Source organism: Poecilia reticulata, linkage group LG22 (genome assembly GCF_000633615.1).
Source record: "Poecilia reticulata strain Guanapo linkage group LG22, Guppy_female_1.0+MT, whole genome shotgun sequence".
NCBI lineage: Eukaryota > Metazoa > Chordata > Actinopteri > Cyprinodontiformes > Poeciliidae > Poecilia > Poecilia reticulata.
The window spans coordinates 17464729-17485586 of record NC_024352.1 but is presented as its reverse complement, the minus strand read 5'-3'; the positions used below and the strand labels follow the sequence as shown (position 1 = coordinate 17485586).

Genomic DNA, 20858 nt, shown 5'->3' with positions numbered 1-20858 from the left:
GCTGCAGAAATGAGTCTGAACATGTTTAGACACCACCAAAAGTCTTCATCGCATAGCAGTGCAGATTCCTGTCTTGATATTGCAAAAAGAAATATTAACATGGCTATCGCTAATATGTTGTTACTGATTGCATCAACAACATATTAGCCATTTACTTGATTGAAAGAGCTTCTTTAAAGCAAAGGTGGAAATGCTTTTTCCCAGCATTTCCAACTTTTACTGTTCCATGAAAACCTTATAACGCCCCTTAAATATAAAACCGATGCACCTCGATAAATACAACTGATCTGTTTTCTTATTGATATCAGTTGATGTGAGTGATGCTGACTGACTTTCAGAACAGCTTTCCTGAAGCCAGGCAAAATTGCCTCAGCAATATCATGAGAATTACAGATTTTTTTTTTCTCTTCTGCAGCAGAGGCTCACTCAAACACATTGACAGCATTTCTGCACATACTAGACCAAAAGTCTGTTTAACTGTATTTGTCAAGGCGAGGTGTGAGGGTACTTTGCTTAACAACTTAGAAGCTGTCTTAATATTTTGACTGGCATCACCACAGCCTGAGTCAGGACCAAAATAGCTCCGGATATCGTCCTCAGAAACCCCCATAAATACTCTCTCAAATAATCTTACTGAGCTGCCTACCTATAAATCTGCCAGTGTTGTAGCTTATTCAAATTTACCCACATGAATGTTTCATTTTCATTTCAAACTGCTTTTCATCATAATTTCAGATTCCTTCTTGCTGACTGAAACACAGCGTCAGAACCTCGCTCTTAACTTCAAAATGCATGCTGAGATGAATTTGCTAAAAAAAAAAAAGAGGTGAAGACCCTAGTGCGTGCTGTAATATTTACAGAAGTGCCATCTGAGACCTAATTAGATTGCATTTTTATATACTACCCGGATTTGCTCCTAAATATCCTGAAGTGAGTCCCAGCTTGCCAAAAAAATAAAAATAAAAATAGCCCAGTTTTTAAACTACTTTGTCTGTTTTTCCTCCCAAAAGCCTTTGCAGAGGGCACAGGAGGGAGGCCTTGGAGCCAAGATGACAGCACCGAACTGAGAGAATTAAAGAGAGGCAAGCTGGTAAATTTTTCATCAAAGTCTGAGACTGACCATGAAAAAGGTTTGACGTTGTCCTGTCTGCGAGGAGACCTCAGAGGCAGAGAGAAGGAACGACACGAGTAGATCTCCCATTTCAATTAGCCACATACTGCTCAGAAACCTCACCCAATTACATTCACAAGCCATCGCCAAAGAGTTTGGAGCAACACAAGTGACAGGGTTAGTAAATCTTACAGTTTCTGGCTGCTCAGATTGTTCTAAACTGCTGTGCAAAGTTTATAGCAACTGCCGATTTTAACTATTTTTTTTTCCCTCCCGTCACCAAATTGTCGTTTCAGTAAAGACATGGCTAGGGTGCAGATGAAACCATTCAGTTTAACGCAGTCAGCAGACTGTTTGCTTTATAATAAGGTAAATGTGCATGAAATGATCCTCTTTCTGATGATGACAATCATCTGACTTATAAAAAGTTGCTATGGTGAAAAAATAATCGCCCCATTGATGAATTGTCAGTTGACTGACATTAAGCTACATTTTATCTATGTTTTTATTTTTATTTTATTTCTTTTTCTTAGAAAACTTTGCCCTATTTTACAAGTCAAATCCAGGTCTGACTATTTTCTAATCTGCAGATATGATCAATAGTCTCAATAGAATCTCTCTGAAAATCTCTGAAACTGGAGTCATTGACATTCACCACACTGTCTCAAAGTCGTATTTAGGAGAAAGAGGGAGAACTCTGATGATATTCATTTGGCTAAAATTCACTTCGATTCTCCAAGAAGCTGGACAAACCTGAACTCCTCTGGGTTATTGGGAGGTGAAAGAAAAAAAAAAAAAACAAGGTATTGGACTGGGAGTAGTAGGAGTGGTCTTTTTCCTGAAATGCATATGTTTCATAATACCACACAGTATGTCTAGGAGGGACTTAATACAAAATGCATACTGCACTTCTCAGATTTTTAGTTTGTATGCTTTTTCTTTCACCGTACAGTTGTGTCTGCCACATAATACCCAATAAAATACTTTTAAAACTGTGGTTGCAATGTGACATCTCATCTAAAACCAGCTCTCCTTTACTCATGTGGTCAACAAAAAGTATGTGGCATGTCTGAATAATCATCAAAACATAAAAACCATGCATTCATTTGAAAACGAACATCGCTTTCCCTGCATTTAGAGATAGCCTTACTTTACACGTCAATGTTTGCAGAGTCGTGAGCCTCGCACTCCTTTGAGGTACCTCATGCAAGACTTTAGGAAAAGCCAACAGCTTGTCACTCATTATTTATTGTAGCAACCAGAACAAGGGAGCCCAGTTTCCACAGAGCGTGTTCCATGCCTTCCATCTGCTCTGACCTTTAAATGCCCCCCAACCATCACAAAAGAAGCAGACAAGTTGAAATAATACAAAAAAAAAAAAAAGAAAAGCCTTACAGAACATTAGTATTGAGTGAGTTTTTGATGGACAACTTAAATGCCACCGTCTGGTACAGGCACATTCCAATATGTCTGCATGTTATTGACTAGAGCACAAAGCCTTGCAAATGACTTCCCCTCGGGGTTCTTGGAATGGCTTTTTTCCCTCTGATTAAGACGCAAAATTCCCATAGACAATCAATATGCTTTTTGTTTTCGACAGTTTGTTCCTTATTATCTCATCTCTTCTGCTGAGTAATGAAGCTGATCTCCCGAGGGCTCGTGAGACTCACTGCGATTGTGCCACAGTGATTTAATCTCAGTAGCAAACGATAGAGTGAAAGTAACACTACGAGACGATCTGACCGACCCTGTACAAACCTCCGAGTTTAACACAGGCAGTTTCACACCTCTGTTGGTCACTGGGAACAGAGAGACATTTTCTGACAATATGCCCCCCGTTTTTTTTTCTTGTGTCTGTTATTGGTTTTATTGTGCAGTTTGAATTTTAAAATCTGCAGAAAAGGCCAAAAAAATAAAAAAATAAAAATTCCGTTGTCCTTTTTAGCTTTCACAATAAACTCAATAACAAGTTAAAAGACAGTTTCTCTCCATACGTAGCCCTAAATGATCTATGGTAAAAAAAAAAAAAAGTTAGGAATATTTGAATACTGGGGCAAAAGGACGCTTAAAGCAGACCACTGCCTAAAATTCATTACATAAGAGCCAAACAAAGAGTCACACAGTGGAGGGTTATGGCTCGGGGTCGGTTGACAGCAGCATATGATTCATGGCTCGCTGTGCCCTTTTGTCGTGTCCTCCTTGTGGAGGGACCATCCACTGCTTTTAGCCAGTGTTATTTCACAGCCTTCAGAGTTTTGCTCTCTGTCTGATGCGAGTAAACCGGCAATGTCATTTTCAGTGTCTTCTCCTTTCCCGTCTGTGTGGGATTAAGGAAAGAATATGCGCCGTGTCACTACATGAGATGCTCCTTTTTTTTTTACTCAGACTTGGGAACTTGCAAACAATAAACACTACCAAGGTTGCTGTTGATTCACCTGTGGAGGTCTGTAATTATAGAAAATCTGTTATATTTACCCAGTGTCACATTAAAGCCATACTACAGTAAATTTCAGCTTGAGTTATATTATCTTGCAAAAATATAAACCCCTTCATTTTTTTATTTTTTTTTACACATTTTGCCATACTTACAGTATAAATCAGAGGTCTGCAACCTGTGGCTCCACTTTCCGGATTTTTTTTTTTCTGATGTAAAATAATAATTGATTTGGATTTTTTTTTTTTTTACACAATTTTTAACTATTGTGAACAAATAAATTTTTTTTGTAGAATTGTCTTTTGTCTCAATTACATTTGTAAATGTTTATGGGTTTGTCTCTGGCCCTTGGCTCATAGTAAGGAAATCTATGATTTCTTTTGTGAGTAAATTTCCTTGCAGAATCCCTTTGGCCTGTCCAGACATAAGCCCATATAACCCACACACTTGCTTGTGGAATACATGCATGCACATCGATGTCATTGTAGAACCAAAACTGTTCTGGGCTGAAGCCGAAATCACACTGCAGCAGAGAAGGGATGTTTTGTCTGCATGTAAGCTTCCCTGTGTTTGCAGAAAATCAAAATGGGCACGGGGTGGCAGTTGGGGGGCAAGTCAATCGTCTGCTGACAGCAGCTGGAGGAACAAGTGGTCTCTCTGTTTGGCACTGTCAGCTCACATGTGTCTTATCAGACCAAAGACAAAAACTAAAAAAAAAAACAAAAAACAAAGCAACGGATTTACTACAGGTTTCATGTTCAGAAGCTTCTTAGCTTGCTCTGGTAAGTTTATTCTCCATGATTTATATAAAGACAAAAAATTTCTGGACTATTACAAAAATATGAAATGGAAATTAGAAACATGTGACTATAACTTACCTATCATGGACACACTGAGGTTTCCCAGTAATGATACAATGACTCATCAGTAGGTAAAAGATCAAAGGCGGGTTTGTCATTGTCGTTGCCCTCTTCCATATATGGTTTGCAGGCGCAGATGTCCACTGGGGAGTTCCCTTTCCTAGTGATGCCATTCATGGAGCGGTTGTTGACAATGGGGGCAATTGGCTTCCAAATATAGAGATGGGGGTCACACTACTTGGCCTCCAGGGCCTAACTTCGTGGTATAAATTGTCTGGCCATGACATCTCAATACCTCTTGTTTTCGTACTCAGGGTCCGGCCCCTGCTTACTTATCTGGTGAGTATCAACACGACTGGCTCGCACTAAATGATTATATATTTGTTTTCTTTTCTTTTCTTTTCTTTTTTTTTTGCTACGATAAAGTGGGTGATGGATTTTAATACAAAATGGCACTGGTTCCACTTTCAGTTAGCCTGCTTGCGATCTTCTGACTGCGTTGGAACATCTTGTACTGACCTGAGGGCTGAAGGCTTTAAACACTTAAAAGACTGACAAATACCAGCCTCTTATACTCTAGTCTTTTTTTTAAGTAGTCTTCTACTGGTCCATCTCAACAAATCATATTATCAAATGTCAAATGGTGGATTTCATAAGTAATCTTTATTAAAAAGAAAAACTAATACATTATATAGCTTCATAAGACAAAGTCTGATTTTTAAGATGCTCAGTTGTATGCATTGCGATGAATATGTTTTAAAGCTAATGAAAGCTAAAACAAGTTCCCCCCCAAAGAATGTGAATGCTACTTAAGATTTAAAAGAGATGTTCTTAAGATGCGGAAATGTTTTCTGTTATTCTGTTTGAATTTTCAGATCTGGATTCTGAACAAATACGTTAAATCCAACGTTTTCTTTTGTTTCTACAATAACAACCCTTTGTGTCCTTTGATGGCTATCGCTGATGAAAGTAGAGCTATAAATCACAAGCATGGTTCTGTTCCGGTTGGCTAAATTGTGGCTACAAGCTGCCCTTTGTGTTTCAGAGCTGACAAGATGTGTGATGACGAAGAGACCACTGCTCTGGTGTGTGACAACGGGTCGGGTCTGGTGAAAGCCGGGTTTGCGGGAGATGATGCGCCACGAGCCGTGTTTCCTTCCATCGTTGGTCGCCCACGTCACCAGGTAAAGAAAACTATTCAACATATTTAAAGACAAAAAAAAAAGAAAAAGTCATAACTTGAATAATTACACAGCAGAAACTAGTAAAGTTGTGCAAAACAAGTTCGTAATCCACGCATAGTTCTCATTTCCGTGCTCACACAATGAAGCATGGCTTTGTTTCGCATCATGAGGACTCAAACACATCACTCCATATTTCTCATGTTTGTCATATTTAGGGAGTCATGGTTGGTATGGGCCAGAAGGACTCATATGTCGGAGATGAGGCCCAGAGCAAAAGAGGTATCCTGACCTTGAAGTATCCCATCGAGCACGGCATCATCACAAACTGGGACGACATGGAGAAGATCTGGCACCACGCGTTTTATAACGAGCTGCGGGTTGCCCCCGAGGAGCATCCCACCCTGCTCACTGAAGCCCCTCTCAACCCAAAGGCCAACAGAGAAAAGATGACTCAGATCATGTTTGAGACTTTCAACGTGCCCGCCATGTATGTGGCCATTCAGGCCGTGCTGTCGCTGTACGCATCAGGGCGAACCACAGGTATGACTGAATTTTCAGCTGTGCTTTTTATTCACAGACACTTCTGACATGAGGAATTTGGCTCACCTCCCAGGGCAGCATAACCCAGGGGGCACTGTTGGCGCCGAAGCTTTCCTCGGCTATTTGACATTTAATTGTTTATTTCCTCATCTTGTTAGATTGAACTGGATGCACTCTCCTGATGTGCGCAGTATAAGCTCTGAAGGAATATGGATGTATGTCACAGCTGGTTAATAGTCCTGATGTTGGTATCCGAATTAAAACTTTTATTCATTTTTTTTTTTTATTTTGTGTTTTACATGGAATCTGGACAGCATTTGACGATTGCTGCTTCAACATTTAAAATATGTCCACTGAATAAACATGACATACATAAATGCAACAGACAAAGATGGGTACAAGATTAACGATCCTTTAAAAGACAGACAGTGATTTGTGAAATGAAATATGACTATGAACTTTGGTTGTTGGATTCAGGTATTGTCCTGGACTCTGGTGATGGCGTAACCCACAACGTGCCGGTTTATGAAGGTTACGCTCTTCCTCATGCCATCATGCGTCTGGACTTGGCTGGTCGTGACCTCACAGATTATCTCATGAAGATCCTAACAGAGCGAGGATACTCCTTTGTCACAACTGGTGAGTCTCAATTACAAAGAAACTACAACAGATGTAGTGGATGACCACATGAGGCATCATATTTAAACAGTCTAGATGAACAAAAATGGCCAAATAAAATAAATTCTAAATAAAAATAGTTTAACTGTTCAATGAATTATCTTAATAAAATGTTGTATGCTCTTTGAAGAAGATTAAAAAACGATGAAATCTTTTCAGCTTTACTTGTTTAATAGCTAGAGTATTTAAATAATGATTAATAATTTTCGGACAACTTTTAAAACGACCAACGTCTGCGTATCTGCAGCTGAGCGTGAGATTGTGCGTGACATCAAGGAGAAGCTTTGCTACGTGGCTCTGGACTTTGAAAACGAGATGGCCACCGCAGCCTCCTCTTCATCCCTGGAGAAGAGCTACGAGCTGCCCGACGGCCAGGTCATCACCATCGGGAACGAACGTTTCCGTTGCCCAGAGACCCTCTTCCAGCCCTCCTTTATCGGTGTGTAAAGGTGCACTCAAACATCCAAACACCCACATTAATATCACCTATATATTCTGTGATCGGCTGAATAGTGAACAAAGTGAGTGGCTTAGCAATAATAATTTAGAAATTGTTGCTTGTACTATGAATTGGAAACCCATTTTCTTCTGCCCCATATGCAACCAAACATACCCATTCCCATCACAAAGCCACGTCACCCCCCACCCCCCTCTCTCTCTACTCTATTTTTCTCAACAAAAAAATAATGCAAGTAATCTGAAAATAAAAATGAATGGTGAATGGACACCTTGATTTCAATACAGTTTTAGGAACAACTGGCTTTCTAGCTAGAGATTTTACAAGTAACAAAATGTATTTAGAAACACCCATAATCTGTGCTTTTCACAACACAGATGTCTCTATCCGAGGTGACCCTCGTGGCCAAAAATAGTTGAGAATGTTCTTCGTTAGTTTTCACAAAGAGGAAAATAAATCAGTCTTAAGCTGTATTGAGATATCTCTGGTTAGTGTTCATTTGACAAGTCACATGTCTAATTATGTACAATTTTGCAAAAGAGATGATTTCATCCTTCTGCTTTCAGAAACACTAAAGTAGCTCTTCAGCATGAACAACCACTGGGGAGTGTTTATTCCCACTGACTGAAATGCAGCTAACTCGCTTGTATTTCAGTCACATGCATCCCAAACAATGGTGCTCTGAGTAGAAAACTATATTTTCTCCATCAATGATCAAGGAGGTTCAGAAGCAAAACGTTTGTTTGTTTGTTTGTTTGTTTGTTTTTTAATCCATGTAAGGTCTGAGCTGGTGTGAGATTTCCTTACATACCTAATTCTAAAGTGATTCTTCATTAGACACCTAGAAAAATGAGGCATCTGTGCCAAAGATCTGAATGAGATTTGAAGAGGTAATGCTAAATGTTAGTTTTTCAGAACTTTACACTCATAGGATTCTGTGATCTTTGTTTTCATCAAAGATCACAGGTTATGCACCTCAGAAATGCCGTCTCGTGACAATACAAGCAGCCGTCTGATTTATGTTGGCAACTGTTAGTGGAGCTCTCCCATTCAGCACCTGTTCCGACAGCTGATGGTGGCGTGTTTCTTGCAACAGATGATTCCAAAATACACTCATCTGTTTCCATTCACAGGCATGGAGTCTGCTGGTATTCATGAAACTACGTACAACTCCATCATGAAGTGTGACATCGACATTCGTAAGGACCTCTACGCCAACAACGTCCTCTCCGGTGGGACCACCATGTATCCTGGTATTGCTGACCGCATGCAGAAAGAGATCACTGCCCTGGCCCCCAGCACCATGAAAATCAAGGTAATTCAACTCTCTGCAAAATGTCTTGTTACATATTATATCGGGCAGGTTCACACCATCATAAAATGTGTTTTTGGTTTAGATTATTGCCCCCCCTGAGAGGAAGTACTCTGTGTGGATCGGTGGCTCCATCCTCGCGTCTCTGTCCACCTTCCAGCAGATGTGGATCAGTAAGGAGGAATATGACGAGGCCGGACCCTCTATAGTCCACAGGAAGTGCTTCTGAGGAACTTTATTTTCTTTCTCCAACCATCCTCTATTATCTTCCCAGCAATTTATATCTTGTCCAAGACTATGTTTATGTATTTGGAATTTATAACAGGATATGTATATATTTCAGAATAAATCATTTTTAAGAATTTGTTTGCTTGTTTCTTTGTTTCTTTCTTGACCCTGGACAGCAGAGGCTCTCTGAGCTCTGTCCTTTCCTCACGTGATGGCTGAGTAAAGGTTATTGAAGATTTGAATTAGAAAAGATTACAGCGAGAGAAGAGGATCAGCCACCTCATGAGAAACATTCATTCAGCGACAACACCGGGTCACGTGACCCCTAACCCCGGATTGAACAAAGCAAATAAGAAACCGAACAATGGCAGCAATAATAGAATTACTCTTAATATTCTGAACAATAATGATGCTTAGAATTATGATTGCAGTTAATAATGCTGTTATTAATATGATAATATTTGTATTGTTATTACTTCAATTGTAATGATTCATAGATAGGTTTCAAAATTCCAATTAAAGAATAGTCTAAATTTCTTAAGGGTTTAAACCAGGTATTCTAAGGTTTTAAAAATAAAGCTAAAAAAATAGAATTATACACAAAGTAGGTTTTATAGTGATCTGAAAGTTTGACCTTTCAAATTAAAGCCTGTCTTTAAAAAAAGAAAGCCTCCCTTTTCATAGATTCCACATTAGTAATAGAATTAAATCTGATATGAAAGTAAACTTTGCTGGCATTTCAAAACTTTATGCATGTGTCACAAAATACGAACATCATAGATTGTTTCTAATGGAGAGATGACGATACACCAGATTATGTTTTTCTTTTGAACTGAATTTTAGGGGGACTCATCACATAAAATCTAGTTTTTCCATAGTTCAATTTAGGTTTATTTTCATACATCTGGCAGGTGCTTTAATCAAAAGCCCCTTACAAACGAAAGTTTAACAACGCGGCTTTTTACAAACTTGATGAGCTTTAAATACAAGAGCTGACGGATGGTCCAACTAAACCTGCAGTGAAAAGACAAGCGCACTGAATGCACACTTCATTAGAGTAAGCCCAGTGCAGCGTGACAAGTTACAATATCTGGGTGTTATATGGAGCAAAGTATCATATTTTACTTCTATTTTCAGACTTCAGTGAGAGACGCAGAGAGGCAGGCAGGCAGGCAGGCAGACCGCTTCATAAAGCGATTAACAACTCGGATGGTACTTTCACTCTGTCACTGTATCCACAGCGTCATCTTCGCTCGAGGTGGAAACAACAGCTCTGCCATCCGGGCCAACAGCCTGTGACATAGGGAGGGATACCTCTGGGCAAAAGAGGGAGCTGTTTTCTCTACCAGAAAGAGAGGAGAGGCTCCATTTAGCCGAGAGCCGACTCCATGGGTTCCAAATGTTGAGTAAAAATAGAACTATATATGTATATATATATTTTTTTTCATATATATATATGAAAAAAAAAAAGAATGGCGGCCCCAAGATAACTTTCCCACCAGTTGATTTAAAAGTTTCATAGTGATTTAAAAGGAGAATTTTGCATATAGGTATTTTATAGGTATACTAGTTGTAAACATATGAAGAAGACTTCTATATTTTGGTATATAAACGTCAATAGCCATCACTTAAAGCAGCACATTTTTTAACGGTGCATTTTGCTGCTTGTGTTACTTTTTTTTTGCACAAGTAACTCAAAATCTTGATAAACAATTTCCCATTTACAGTAAACTTTTAAAGAACAATTCTCCTTCCTGACTGATGACTTGTAACATTTATTTCATTTTCCAGCGATGCGATGCCTTGTACTGACAGCCAACATGTCACGAGTATTCGACCAGTTTTAGTCTCACGATGAAATACAGCCCATCAGTTTATTAGTGAAACTTAGACAACAAATTATCCTGATCAAAGCTTGTTGCTTTGATCAGCAACAAAGCTGTAAGGGAAACAGGATGCGAAAGAGTCTGCTCTGGTCAGATTATGTAGCAATCAACATCATACTGCACAATGTGTGGTAGACAACTCCCACAGTACTAACCACACTATTCCAATGGTGACACACGGTGGTGGCAGCATCATGCTGTGAACATGTTTACCTTGAGTAGAGATAGAAAAGCTGGTTTAGCATTGATGGAAAGACTGATGGAGCTAAATATGGGGCAATACTGGCTGAGAACCAGTTTAAAGCAGTTGGGTTAAAGATGAGTTCAATGCATTTAAACACATTAGTTATGATGAAATAGTTAAGACTAAATTAAATGCATATGTTAAAGCGCAAGCAGGAATGGAAATTGGTGCAAAGATTTCAAAACTGAGTGTTTTTTTTTTGTTGTTTTTTTTGGTGTGTAAAGCTTGAAGAGACACCCCTCCCCCCAAAAAACAAACTGTAGCCCACAAAGTTCTGGTTCATGTGAGTTGAATACAAATACAAAACACTCTTAGGATTTTTATTGGTTTAAAAAAAATGTTGAAAGCAATTTCTCTACCACTTCACAATATGTTGATCAAGACAGTTTCAGTAGCTCGGTGGAGACAATTGAGACTGTGCAACTCTTAACAATCCAGGTCAGAGCAGGATGTACAGAACCTGATCCAAAACCTTAAAAAACCTAATGAAAAAAAAACAACAAAAGTCAGAACCCCTGGCACTCCAGGTGGAGCTACACCGAGTTGTCTTTGTGTACGTGACGCAAAGAAGAGGGTTGTGTGTGTGTGCTTGTGCGTGTGCGTGTGCGTGCGTGCGTGCGTGCGCGTGTGTGTGTGTTTGTGCCTGTGTATGCGTGCATGTGTGTGTGTGTGTGTGGGGGGCATACTACTTAAAGGCGGATTAACGGTGCAAGACATTAAATCCAACCTGCCTCCATCCAGACACAGCGCGCAGCCAATCAACCTGATCTGAAGATCGAAAATAGGAGGGCTTACAGTAATCAGCCCTCGGAGTCTCATGACAAGGAACAGTGTGGCAGCGTTGTGGGAGCGCTCGGCACACACAGCAGGACGCTCACTGGCGCTGCGCTCTCAGCTCATAACCAACCAGATAGCGCGAAGAGAGACAGAAGGGGGGGACGGGGACGGTATAGGAGCATCCAGTGACGGATGCGTTTTTTTAGCTTGATTTTGGACGCTCTGGAGTGTAAGAACATCGGGAGGCAGACAGAGGCCGTGCGGGGAAATTAAGCCGGGTGCTTTTTTTTTTCTTTGGAGGGATTTGACCAGAGTGCCCTTGTATCGTCGTCTCCTCCGGATGATCAGAAATGGGGGAATGGACTATACTAGAGAGGCTCCTGGAGGCTGCTGTCCAGCAGCACTCTACTATGATAGGAAGGTAAGATGATCTACAAAAAAAAAAAAACAAGAACAAACCGAAGAAACGCAGCAGCCTCCAGGATCGTCTTTAGCATGGCACCCCAGTCCCCCGTTTCTGTGTTGTGGCTCCAGGATCGTCTGTACCGTGGTGTCCAGTGGTGCTTCGTGTCTGTGTTGTGGATTTTTCTTGTCTCGTTCCCCAGATCTTCTTCTTCTTCTTCTTTTTTTTTTTGCTTCCTTTTTGTCTTCCTCCTAAACGAGACAGCTCAACTCAGATGACAGCTGTCTTTTAGGAACCTGGGATGGTGCTGCAAAGTCAAACAGCCTAAACTTAAAATTCATGTGTAGCCTTTTCGTGTGATCATTCATCCGTCCATTCATTTGGTGGCTGGTCGTTGAGTGTGAGTGGTGGTAATGCCCTCAGAGGAGGGTGGCAAGAAGGAGACATCACCTCATTTCATTAGCATGCTCACACAGGTACAATCACAGCAACGTCGATTGCTGACGTGTCATGATCATTAAATCACATTCGTCGTAAGAAACGCATTTCTCAGAAAGCGTCCAGTTTCAGCACTGGACAGCTCCTTAAAATTGCATAAAGGCGCTCCCACACTGAACAAATAGTTAAGATATATTTTCACATTGCGTTGCTTGTATTCTAGCAAGAAACACATTTATTTTTTTATTTATTCATTTATTTATTTATTTTTCGCAGAGCGTCCGTCTCAGCACTGGACAGCTCCCTAAATTAAATCCGAGCGCTCCGGCGCAGCTACAGGACATCTGCTCTGAACACATAGTGGCACATGGTTATGTTTGTTTGATTGCTTTATAGGCTCACAAACACAAATATGAACTTAAAAGAAGCACTTTTTTTTTTTTTTTTTTTGCCTGACAGTGTACCGTTTCAGCATTTGACAATGTCCTAACTTAAAACCGGGCGCTTTTAACGCGGAATACCAACGACTCGCACATTTTTCCAAAAACGTTTTGTTTGCTTGGTTTCTAGGATCAAAAGACACGACATTACATTTTAAGAAACTCCTATCTCGTCTCGGAGGGGATCCTGCTTCGGCAGGGCACAAATCCCCAAATGAAAGTCGGACTCTCATGTTCTCCATCGTTGTGTTTGCTTTACGTTTTGCGTTGTTGCAAAGACACATTTCATTAACCAGAGCGCCCTGTTTCAGCCATGAACAGCTCCTTAAGTTAAATCCCAAACACCCATACACTGAACACATCACTTATTTATTTTATACACATTTTTGTTTTCTTTTTACATATCTTTGGTTTGCTTTCGACATTTATTGCATAGAACCTTTCTTTTTTTTTTTTTTTTTTAAAGCGCCCTGTTTCAGCACCGGGCAGCATCTCTTGGGTCGAATTCCGAGCGCGTCCACACTAACGACGTATACTGCACATATTTTTCACATTGTTGTGTTTTTTTGTTTTCTTGCTTTGTAGGATCCTACTAACAGTGGTGGTCATCTTCCGGATTCTAATCGTAGCGATAGTTGGAGAGACTGTCTATGATGACGAGCAGACCATGTTTGTTTGTAACACCTTACAGCCGGGCTGCAACCAGGCATGCTACGACAAGGCATTCCCCATTTCACACATTAGATATTGGGTTTTTCAGATCATCATGGTGTGCACGCCTAGCCTCTGCTTTATCACGTACTCTGTGCACCAGTCGGCCAAGCAGAAGGAGCGGCGGTACTCCACGGTCTACCTGACGCTGGATAAGGATCAAGATTCTCTGAAGCGAGACGAAAGCAAAAAGATAAAGAACACCATTGTGAACGGAGTACTCCAGAACACTGAGAACTCCACCAAAGAAGCCGAGCCGGACTGCTTGGAGGTGAAGGAGATCCCGAATTCGGCCATGAGGACTACAAAGTCCAAAATGAGGCGTCAGGAGGGCATCTCCAGGTTTTACATCATCCAGGTGGTGTTCAGAAACGCGCTGGAGATAGGCTTCCTGGTGGGCCAGTACTTCTTGTACGGGTTCAACGTCCCGTCCGTGTACGAATGTGACCGCTACCCCTGCATCAAAGACGTCGAGTGCTACGTGTCCAGACCCACGGAGAAGACCGTGTTTCTGGTCTTCATGTTCGCGGTCAGCGGGTTCTGCGTGGTGCTGAACCTGGCCGAACTCAATCACCTGGGCTGGAGGAAAATCAAGACGGCCGTGCGGGGCGTGCAAGCCCGACGGAAGTCCATTTATGAGATCAGAAACAAGGACCTGCCGAGGATGAGCGTGCCCAACTTTGGCCGCACGCAGTCCAGTGACTCTGCATACGTGTAAAAAAAAAAAAAAAAATCAACCCATGATGGACATGATGGACAGCTCCGCACGCCTAAAACTTGTGTCATGACTTTAAAGAGTGGGCATATTTATTTATTTACTTTATTTACTTTCTGTTTGATTTGGTGACATTTTATGGACTTCAAGACGAACGTGGATCACACGTTGGTTTACTTTTACTTATTTTATTAATGCACTGATGCAACTTTTTTACTTAAAACGTGGAGACCATGTCGAAGTGTTCGCAGATTTACTCTTTCTTGGGCTGAACTTGTAAAGAGCAAATGCAAAAGAAGAAGTAGAAGAAGAACAAGAAGAGGTAGTAGAAGAAATAGAAGAAGAAGTAGAAGAAGAAGAAACTTGCACTAAAAGAGGTGAACACATGAGAGCTTGATAGTATCCAAATGTGCTGACATTTTTTTTTCTCCACCAATATTTATTTTATATGGCACCATTAAACAGGGAAAATATAGCATATTCCTACCAGATTTATATATACCCATTATACATATATAAATATAAATCTTAAGTGGTTAGCTAAAATACATCAGCTTGGTCAACTCTTTCTTCTTGTTTGTTTTTGTTGCCTGTGTTGCACCACTGACCTTAACATATGTAACCATTCCATTGCTTTATAGCTATAACTTGCAAAATAGTATCTGGTGAATTTGCTGCAAAAAACGCTAACGTCTGTGAATTCCTTAATTTAAGACACACCAAAGCGCCCACTGCTTTTATTTGTGTTTATTTTCTTGCTTTTTCGTGTAATCAAGTGCCATACTTGTACATAGACATTATATAAATTATAAATATATGGATATATATATATATAAATATATAAAAATATATAAATATATAAATATCTGATGATAGTAATAATCATGAAAGCTGATTCCTTGCTTGGATTATGCTCAATACTGGCCAATTTTTTTTTTTTTTTTTGTTTGCTCCAAATGTATTTGTTGTGGTTTGACTGAAGAAATTAAGATATTCAGATTTTATTTTTCCTGTCTTTTATTTTTTTGGGAAATGTCTGGGAAAAGAAATGAAGTGCTAGTTTTTTTTAAGAAAAAAAAAGATAAGACTCCCTCCAATCACAGCTGATCAAATCTGAAAAGAAAAAGCACAAAGTTGAATTTTTGTCAAAGAATGGGCAATTACAATCTGCTCCGGTGCTACAGTTTTTCATAGAATGGTTTTAAATGTAACCTTCTGAACCAGAAAAGAAGAAGAAGAAGAAAAAAAAAACACATCTTTTTTTTTCTGTGGAAAATAAAAATGGGATTCGTGTACACCAGAAACGTGTGCGGTGCGGTACTTTGTGTTCCCTGCTGTGGCTTCTTTTCATCACAGAGGTATCCGGTGGAAGTTGTGTCTTGCTGCAGTGAAGATGTTAGCCACACCCACTACTGCAGGACACACCTGGTGCAGAATCTCACCACTCTGCAATGTGTTGCAATTCCACTGCTGCTTCCTTGAGACACATCAATACTTTTGCTCTGAGATAACGCAGCGTGCATTAAACCAGCGCCAGTTCTTAAATGTGCATTCACAGGCTGTTAGTGTGACATTAATGTGCTCTACTCTACAGGGATAACAAACAGCTAATCATGCTTCTGAATACGTGCACTTTGCTCATCCCATCGTCTTTAATTTGACAAAGGAGGCAGCCAGAACAAAAGGAGGAGAGGGCGTTGTGCTACTTGTGAAGGTCAGAAACAAAAGATGGGGAGAAATAATAAGACACAACGTGTTCAGCTGTATAACCGCAAAAAAAAAAGACAAAAAAAAGGGAGGAGGGGTTGGGGGAGATGTGAGAAAGAAATGAAGACCTTTGGAGATGAAATGAAAAATCTGAAGCTGTTGATAGTTGTTCTGGAGGAAGGACGGCATCTCTACGCCCATCTCCCTCCCCGCCCGCCTCCACTGCCCACCCCTCCCCACCCGCCTCACAAAGATGACTCTGCAAAGCTGGGAGAAATCAAAGAGCAGCTGTACCTGCACATCCATCTCCAGCTCAGCAGGGACCAGAGATTTTGTCGTGAACTCAAAAAGAAAAGAAGACGAAAGCAGTCCTATTAATTATTGTCATTGTGAACCAGCACCCTGTCATCCTCATTAGCCATGAATTCAACAGCCTACGGTGGGATGCAGTGGAACAAAATTACAGTTTCAAGAATAGTACGTTACTCTCACAAAATTAGGTTGTTTATCCGGAGCTCAACCAGAACGTTCTTGTTCTAGTTCTTGTTTATTCTCAGCCTTTTTCTCTGAAACACTCAAATGGATTTGTACAGTAGCAAAATTGTTGGGACATTTTCTGAAACCAGTTATGCATGCATGAAAATCAAGAGATCAAACAAAGAATGTGATCGAGGAGTTATTTCAAAAATGAAACTTTTTTTTTCTGAATGCCTTGGAAACTTTAATCACTGCAGTACAAAAGGGCTGTAAACAATTTTGATATGACAAGATGAAAACGAGAGGCAAGTCGCCTACAGACCGTCTTCCCAGTTAAATCGATTTATATTTTACAGGTCAAAAGAGGTAAAAAAAAAAAAAATCAACACATTAAAAGAGATCTTCCCATTATTAGGTGATGTACAAAAGAAAAGTACCTTGTTCCATTGTTCATGTTCTGAATAAGAATATTCAGAATGTGAACAATGGAACAAGCCCAGCTTTATTTATCTGACCAATTAGTAAATTCGAAGGAGTGTTTTAGAATCGAATTACTTAAATGCAAACTATCATATTAAAGTATTCATATTGTGTTTTAAATGCATTGAAAGTTGATTTTCTTTTTTAAAACAGGCACCAAAATAAGCATAAACAGGGACAAACCTTAAAAATGCCACCTAAGACACTCCAGATACCCTATCACTAAAGATAAAGGTCTCTTGTCTGACTTTCAGGAAGGTGTAAGGTTATTTTCCGGTCAGCAGAGATCAAAGCCAAGAGTAGGACTATTAGCTTTTAAGTTTCAAAAATATAATCTGACAGGTGTTGGTTTGAAGAGGCTGAAGTGGCAAAATGAGCAGAATTTTGAAAAATGAGGCACAGTAAGCAAAGAAACAAAAAAAAAAAAACAAACCAAAAAAAAAAAACAGACAGACTGCATCTGCATTTGAGTTTTATTTAAAATCAACTGTTTTCCCATTTTCTATTAAATGTGGGTATTTGCAGTAGCTTCCTTTTTTTTTTAGCACCAATGTAACCCCTGGCCTACAGGACATCTGTTGGAAATACTTGAGAATACATCAAAGGTTTCCACTTGGAGTTTTATGAACTGATTCTACCACAATAAGGTCTATTGGCTGTTGAGCATGACTAGGTCAAAATAAGATTCCTACCATATTAAGAGAAAAATTACAAAAATATATAAAGGGCACAATGTATGACACAGCAAGCGTCCAGGAGTTTGCCTCTCACATCTCGGGTTTCCAGAAGCAAGCCAAAAGCACTTTGACTCCACCATGCCTCTAGGTAAATATTTTGTGAACTGCTTAAACTTTAAGTTTAAAATATCAGTGGAGTAGTGAAGAATGGTGGCAGGAGCATAATGATTTAGAGCAGCCTCTGGGTCTTTACAGCTGGCCTTCAACGAGAAGGAAATAAATTCCAGACGTTGTTGACAGAATGTCATCCGGACGGCTGTCTTGTGGGAGTTGGGTGGTGCCGCAGGACCACGGACCAGACACGTGAAAGTAAATCTGTCACAGAATGGCTTCAAACAAAGTTCAGGCAAATAGAAAAAAAAAAAAAACTGAAATTAATTTAAACAACTGTTAATACAGAAAATGAAGCAAAAGAGGTGCACTGTGTCATTTACACAGCAAACCTAAAAAAATAAGCATAAGATATCTGATCAATTTGTATATTTTTTTATAGGAACTAGAAAGGTGGACAACTAAGCTTAACAAATAATATTGTGAGTCCCTTTTGTTCCTTTCAGGACAATGTGGAGAGCAGGTCATAACACACTGGGATAAACTTTGGGTCTTTTCTGCTGGGTAGCAAATAGAGGTGCTGCCTTTTTTCCAGGTTGACAAATCTTATTTAGTGCACTAAAGTGGGAAGCTGGTCAGGATGCTTGCTTCACTGCTACAAGGTCATTGGTTGTAGTTTCTGTGTGGAAAGTTTGCATTTCCATTGTTCACATTGCATTTTGTTTTCCTCAGGATACTCCAGATTCTTTTCTCAGGCCCAGATTCACTGGGGATTCAGTTGCCTTAAGGGTGTGAGCACAGCTACGTGTCAGCATTCACTGATGACCTGTCCAGGCTTATACACATTTTGTCAGAATATAATCACAAATTGCAATGTATTTCTGGAGCAAGTGATGTCATCGACCAGCCAAATTAATATATGGATGGAAGGATTGGCTGGTTGGAAAAGATAGTCTTCAAAAGTTATAAAATAAATGTTGCGTATTTGTATTCAGACACGTGTAACATGATACCCCTCAAATAAAAAATTTGTGCCACCAGTTATGTTCAGAAGTCACCTAACTCTTCAACCAAATCCCTAAGCACAGCTGTTCTGTGAAGGCCTCTGAGCTGCTGATGTGGAGCATGGCGTCGTCAGGACAACTGCTGGAAATGCAACTCCACAACTTTGGGCTTGTAGAATCCTGAACACAATGAAGGGCAGGAAAAGAATGCAAAGATAAAAATCTTAAGAAGTCGTCATCAAAAGGTGTTGTGCTTGGTTGGTAAATGCGGCGCCTTTTGACAAGAAGCAATGAGCAGAAAAATGTCAAGGTTTTCAACTGAGAACTACATTGCAAAAAATTGTTCTGCCGACACAACAATTTTACAAGTTAAGATTAATTTATTCTGTTAATTTCACTTGTGCTTCTAAATCGTATTATATTAAAATAACTTTTTTTTCTGCACATAACCAAACTTTTTAAAACTTCAACTGTTTTTTTTGCGCATACTTTTTCCTTGAAACCTTCAGAATTTTCACCTGACAGTTCATCCAGCAATCCCTTTGCAGCACAGCAGGCGTATCATTCCCGTTTTTCCTCTCTCACCTTCTCTCTAATCTTAACAGAGAGGGCTTCCTTCAGGGGGAGCCCCGCTTTAATTCAGCCTTTTGCACAGATTACAGCTTGAAAGGGGGAAAGCAAAAAAAAAAAAAAGAGAAGAAAAAAAAAACCCCAGCAAACTATGGGTCTTTTTTGATCCACCCAGCCGGAAGGAATGAAATTAGTCTGTTTATGGCAAGACATATGCACAGAATGGCATGGCACAGAAAGATATGGCAAACACTGAAACAAAACACACTTGATGTTTGAGACCTTGTGGGGGAGGACACAGAAACGCATTTACACAGTGGGAGCAAGTTTCAACCTCTGTCTGCCAGGGCAGCTGGAAAATAGACCTTTTATCTGAAGCCACAATTACTCTCTTCCTCCTCACCGCTGTGCTTCAAAGCAGCTCAGAGACACAGAAGAGCTAACTTCTTTTTTTTGTTTGTTTGTTTTGTTTATTTCATCTGTGCTCCAGCTGCTTTGTTTTCAAAATTCATCAGCTTTTATGAAATCTTTCCGAGACAAGGACAAAAGGACAGAGAAGAGAACATTTGACAAAAGGGTGTCCTGAGGGATTTGGCAGACTGATTTTTGGTCGGGTGTTTAGGTCGCATTGGCTCACCCAGAAGGAATCGGTTGAAAATAAGCACCAGCACTGACAGAATATACCTGACAGACCTGACAGCAGATTAATTTCTCATCCATTTTTTAATGTGCCCCCCCGGATTAAGAACATTAGTGGATTATACTCAGATTTGTCAAACAGAGGTTCGCAGTGGGACAGTCAGCACCTGGTTGAGGACACAATGCACCCAAACCTAAAAAGTGATGAATGTGAATTCCTATTTTTATTTGCCAGGCAGGTTTCGGGAGATTAGGGATTGAATCAGTCTGGGTGAATCTATTAGACCATCAGAAAGAGGAGCAGACGCTATTTCTCCTTCACGCAGTTGAAAGCAGACATTCACATCCACTGTAAACAGACACAGATGGATCATTGCTCCTCGTAAAACAAACATTAGATTTGATTAAACGTTCACTACTTTAGGTCAATTAGGTTGACCAAAATATTTCTATTTGCTAAATCACAGAATAATGAGAGTTTTTATGACTACTTTCTTCAAATTTAGAAGTTTACAAAAAAAACTTGTCTCTTAATGGACAAAAAAAACCCTGAATATTTTTATTTTTCTTCCTTGGGACATTTTAATCTCCTACAGATGACAGTTCATTTGAATATTCGCAGTTTGCTAAAACTTTTCACATTCGCTCACCTCCTCTGAGTCCCCTAATAGCTTGTAGCTGCTACATGTGGCCCATCGACCCTGATAAATGTTTAAGTTCTGCACCATTACACAGCCAATAAAAATCAGCGGCTGGTAAGTCCTAATTGGACACA

General features: G+C 39.9%; 2 protein-coding genes across 2 annotated transcripts; both read left to right on the top strand.

Moving 5' to 3' along the window:
- Window positions 1–4639: 4639 nt before the first annotated feature.
- Window positions 4640–8942, top strand: LOC103458759 (actin alpha cardiac muscle 1). The gene is made up of 7 exons (XM_008399792.1): window positions 4640–4744; window positions 5451–5589; window positions 5805–6129; window positions 6607–6768; window positions 7055–7246; window positions 8398–8579; window positions 8662–8942. The coding sequence occupies exons 2-7, from the start codon at window positions 5461–5463 to the stop codon at window positions 8803–8805; spliced, it is 1134 nt and encodes a 377-aa protein (XP_008398014.1). The 5' UTR covers window positions 4640–4744; window positions 5451–5460; the 3' UTR covers window positions 8806–8942.
- A 2710-nt stretch (window positions 8943–11652) lies between these two features.
- gjd2b (gap junction protein delta 2b) lies at window positions 11653–14436 on the top strand. The gene is made up of 2 exons (XM_008399791.2): window positions 11653–12132; window positions 13578–14436. Exons 1-2 carry the CDS (start codon window positions 12062–12064, stop codon window positions 14419–14421), a joined length of 915 nt encoding a protein of 304 aa, XP_008398013.1. The 5' UTR covers window positions 11653–12061; the 3' UTR covers window positions 14422–14436.
- Window positions 14437–20858: the final 6422 nt, after the last annotated feature.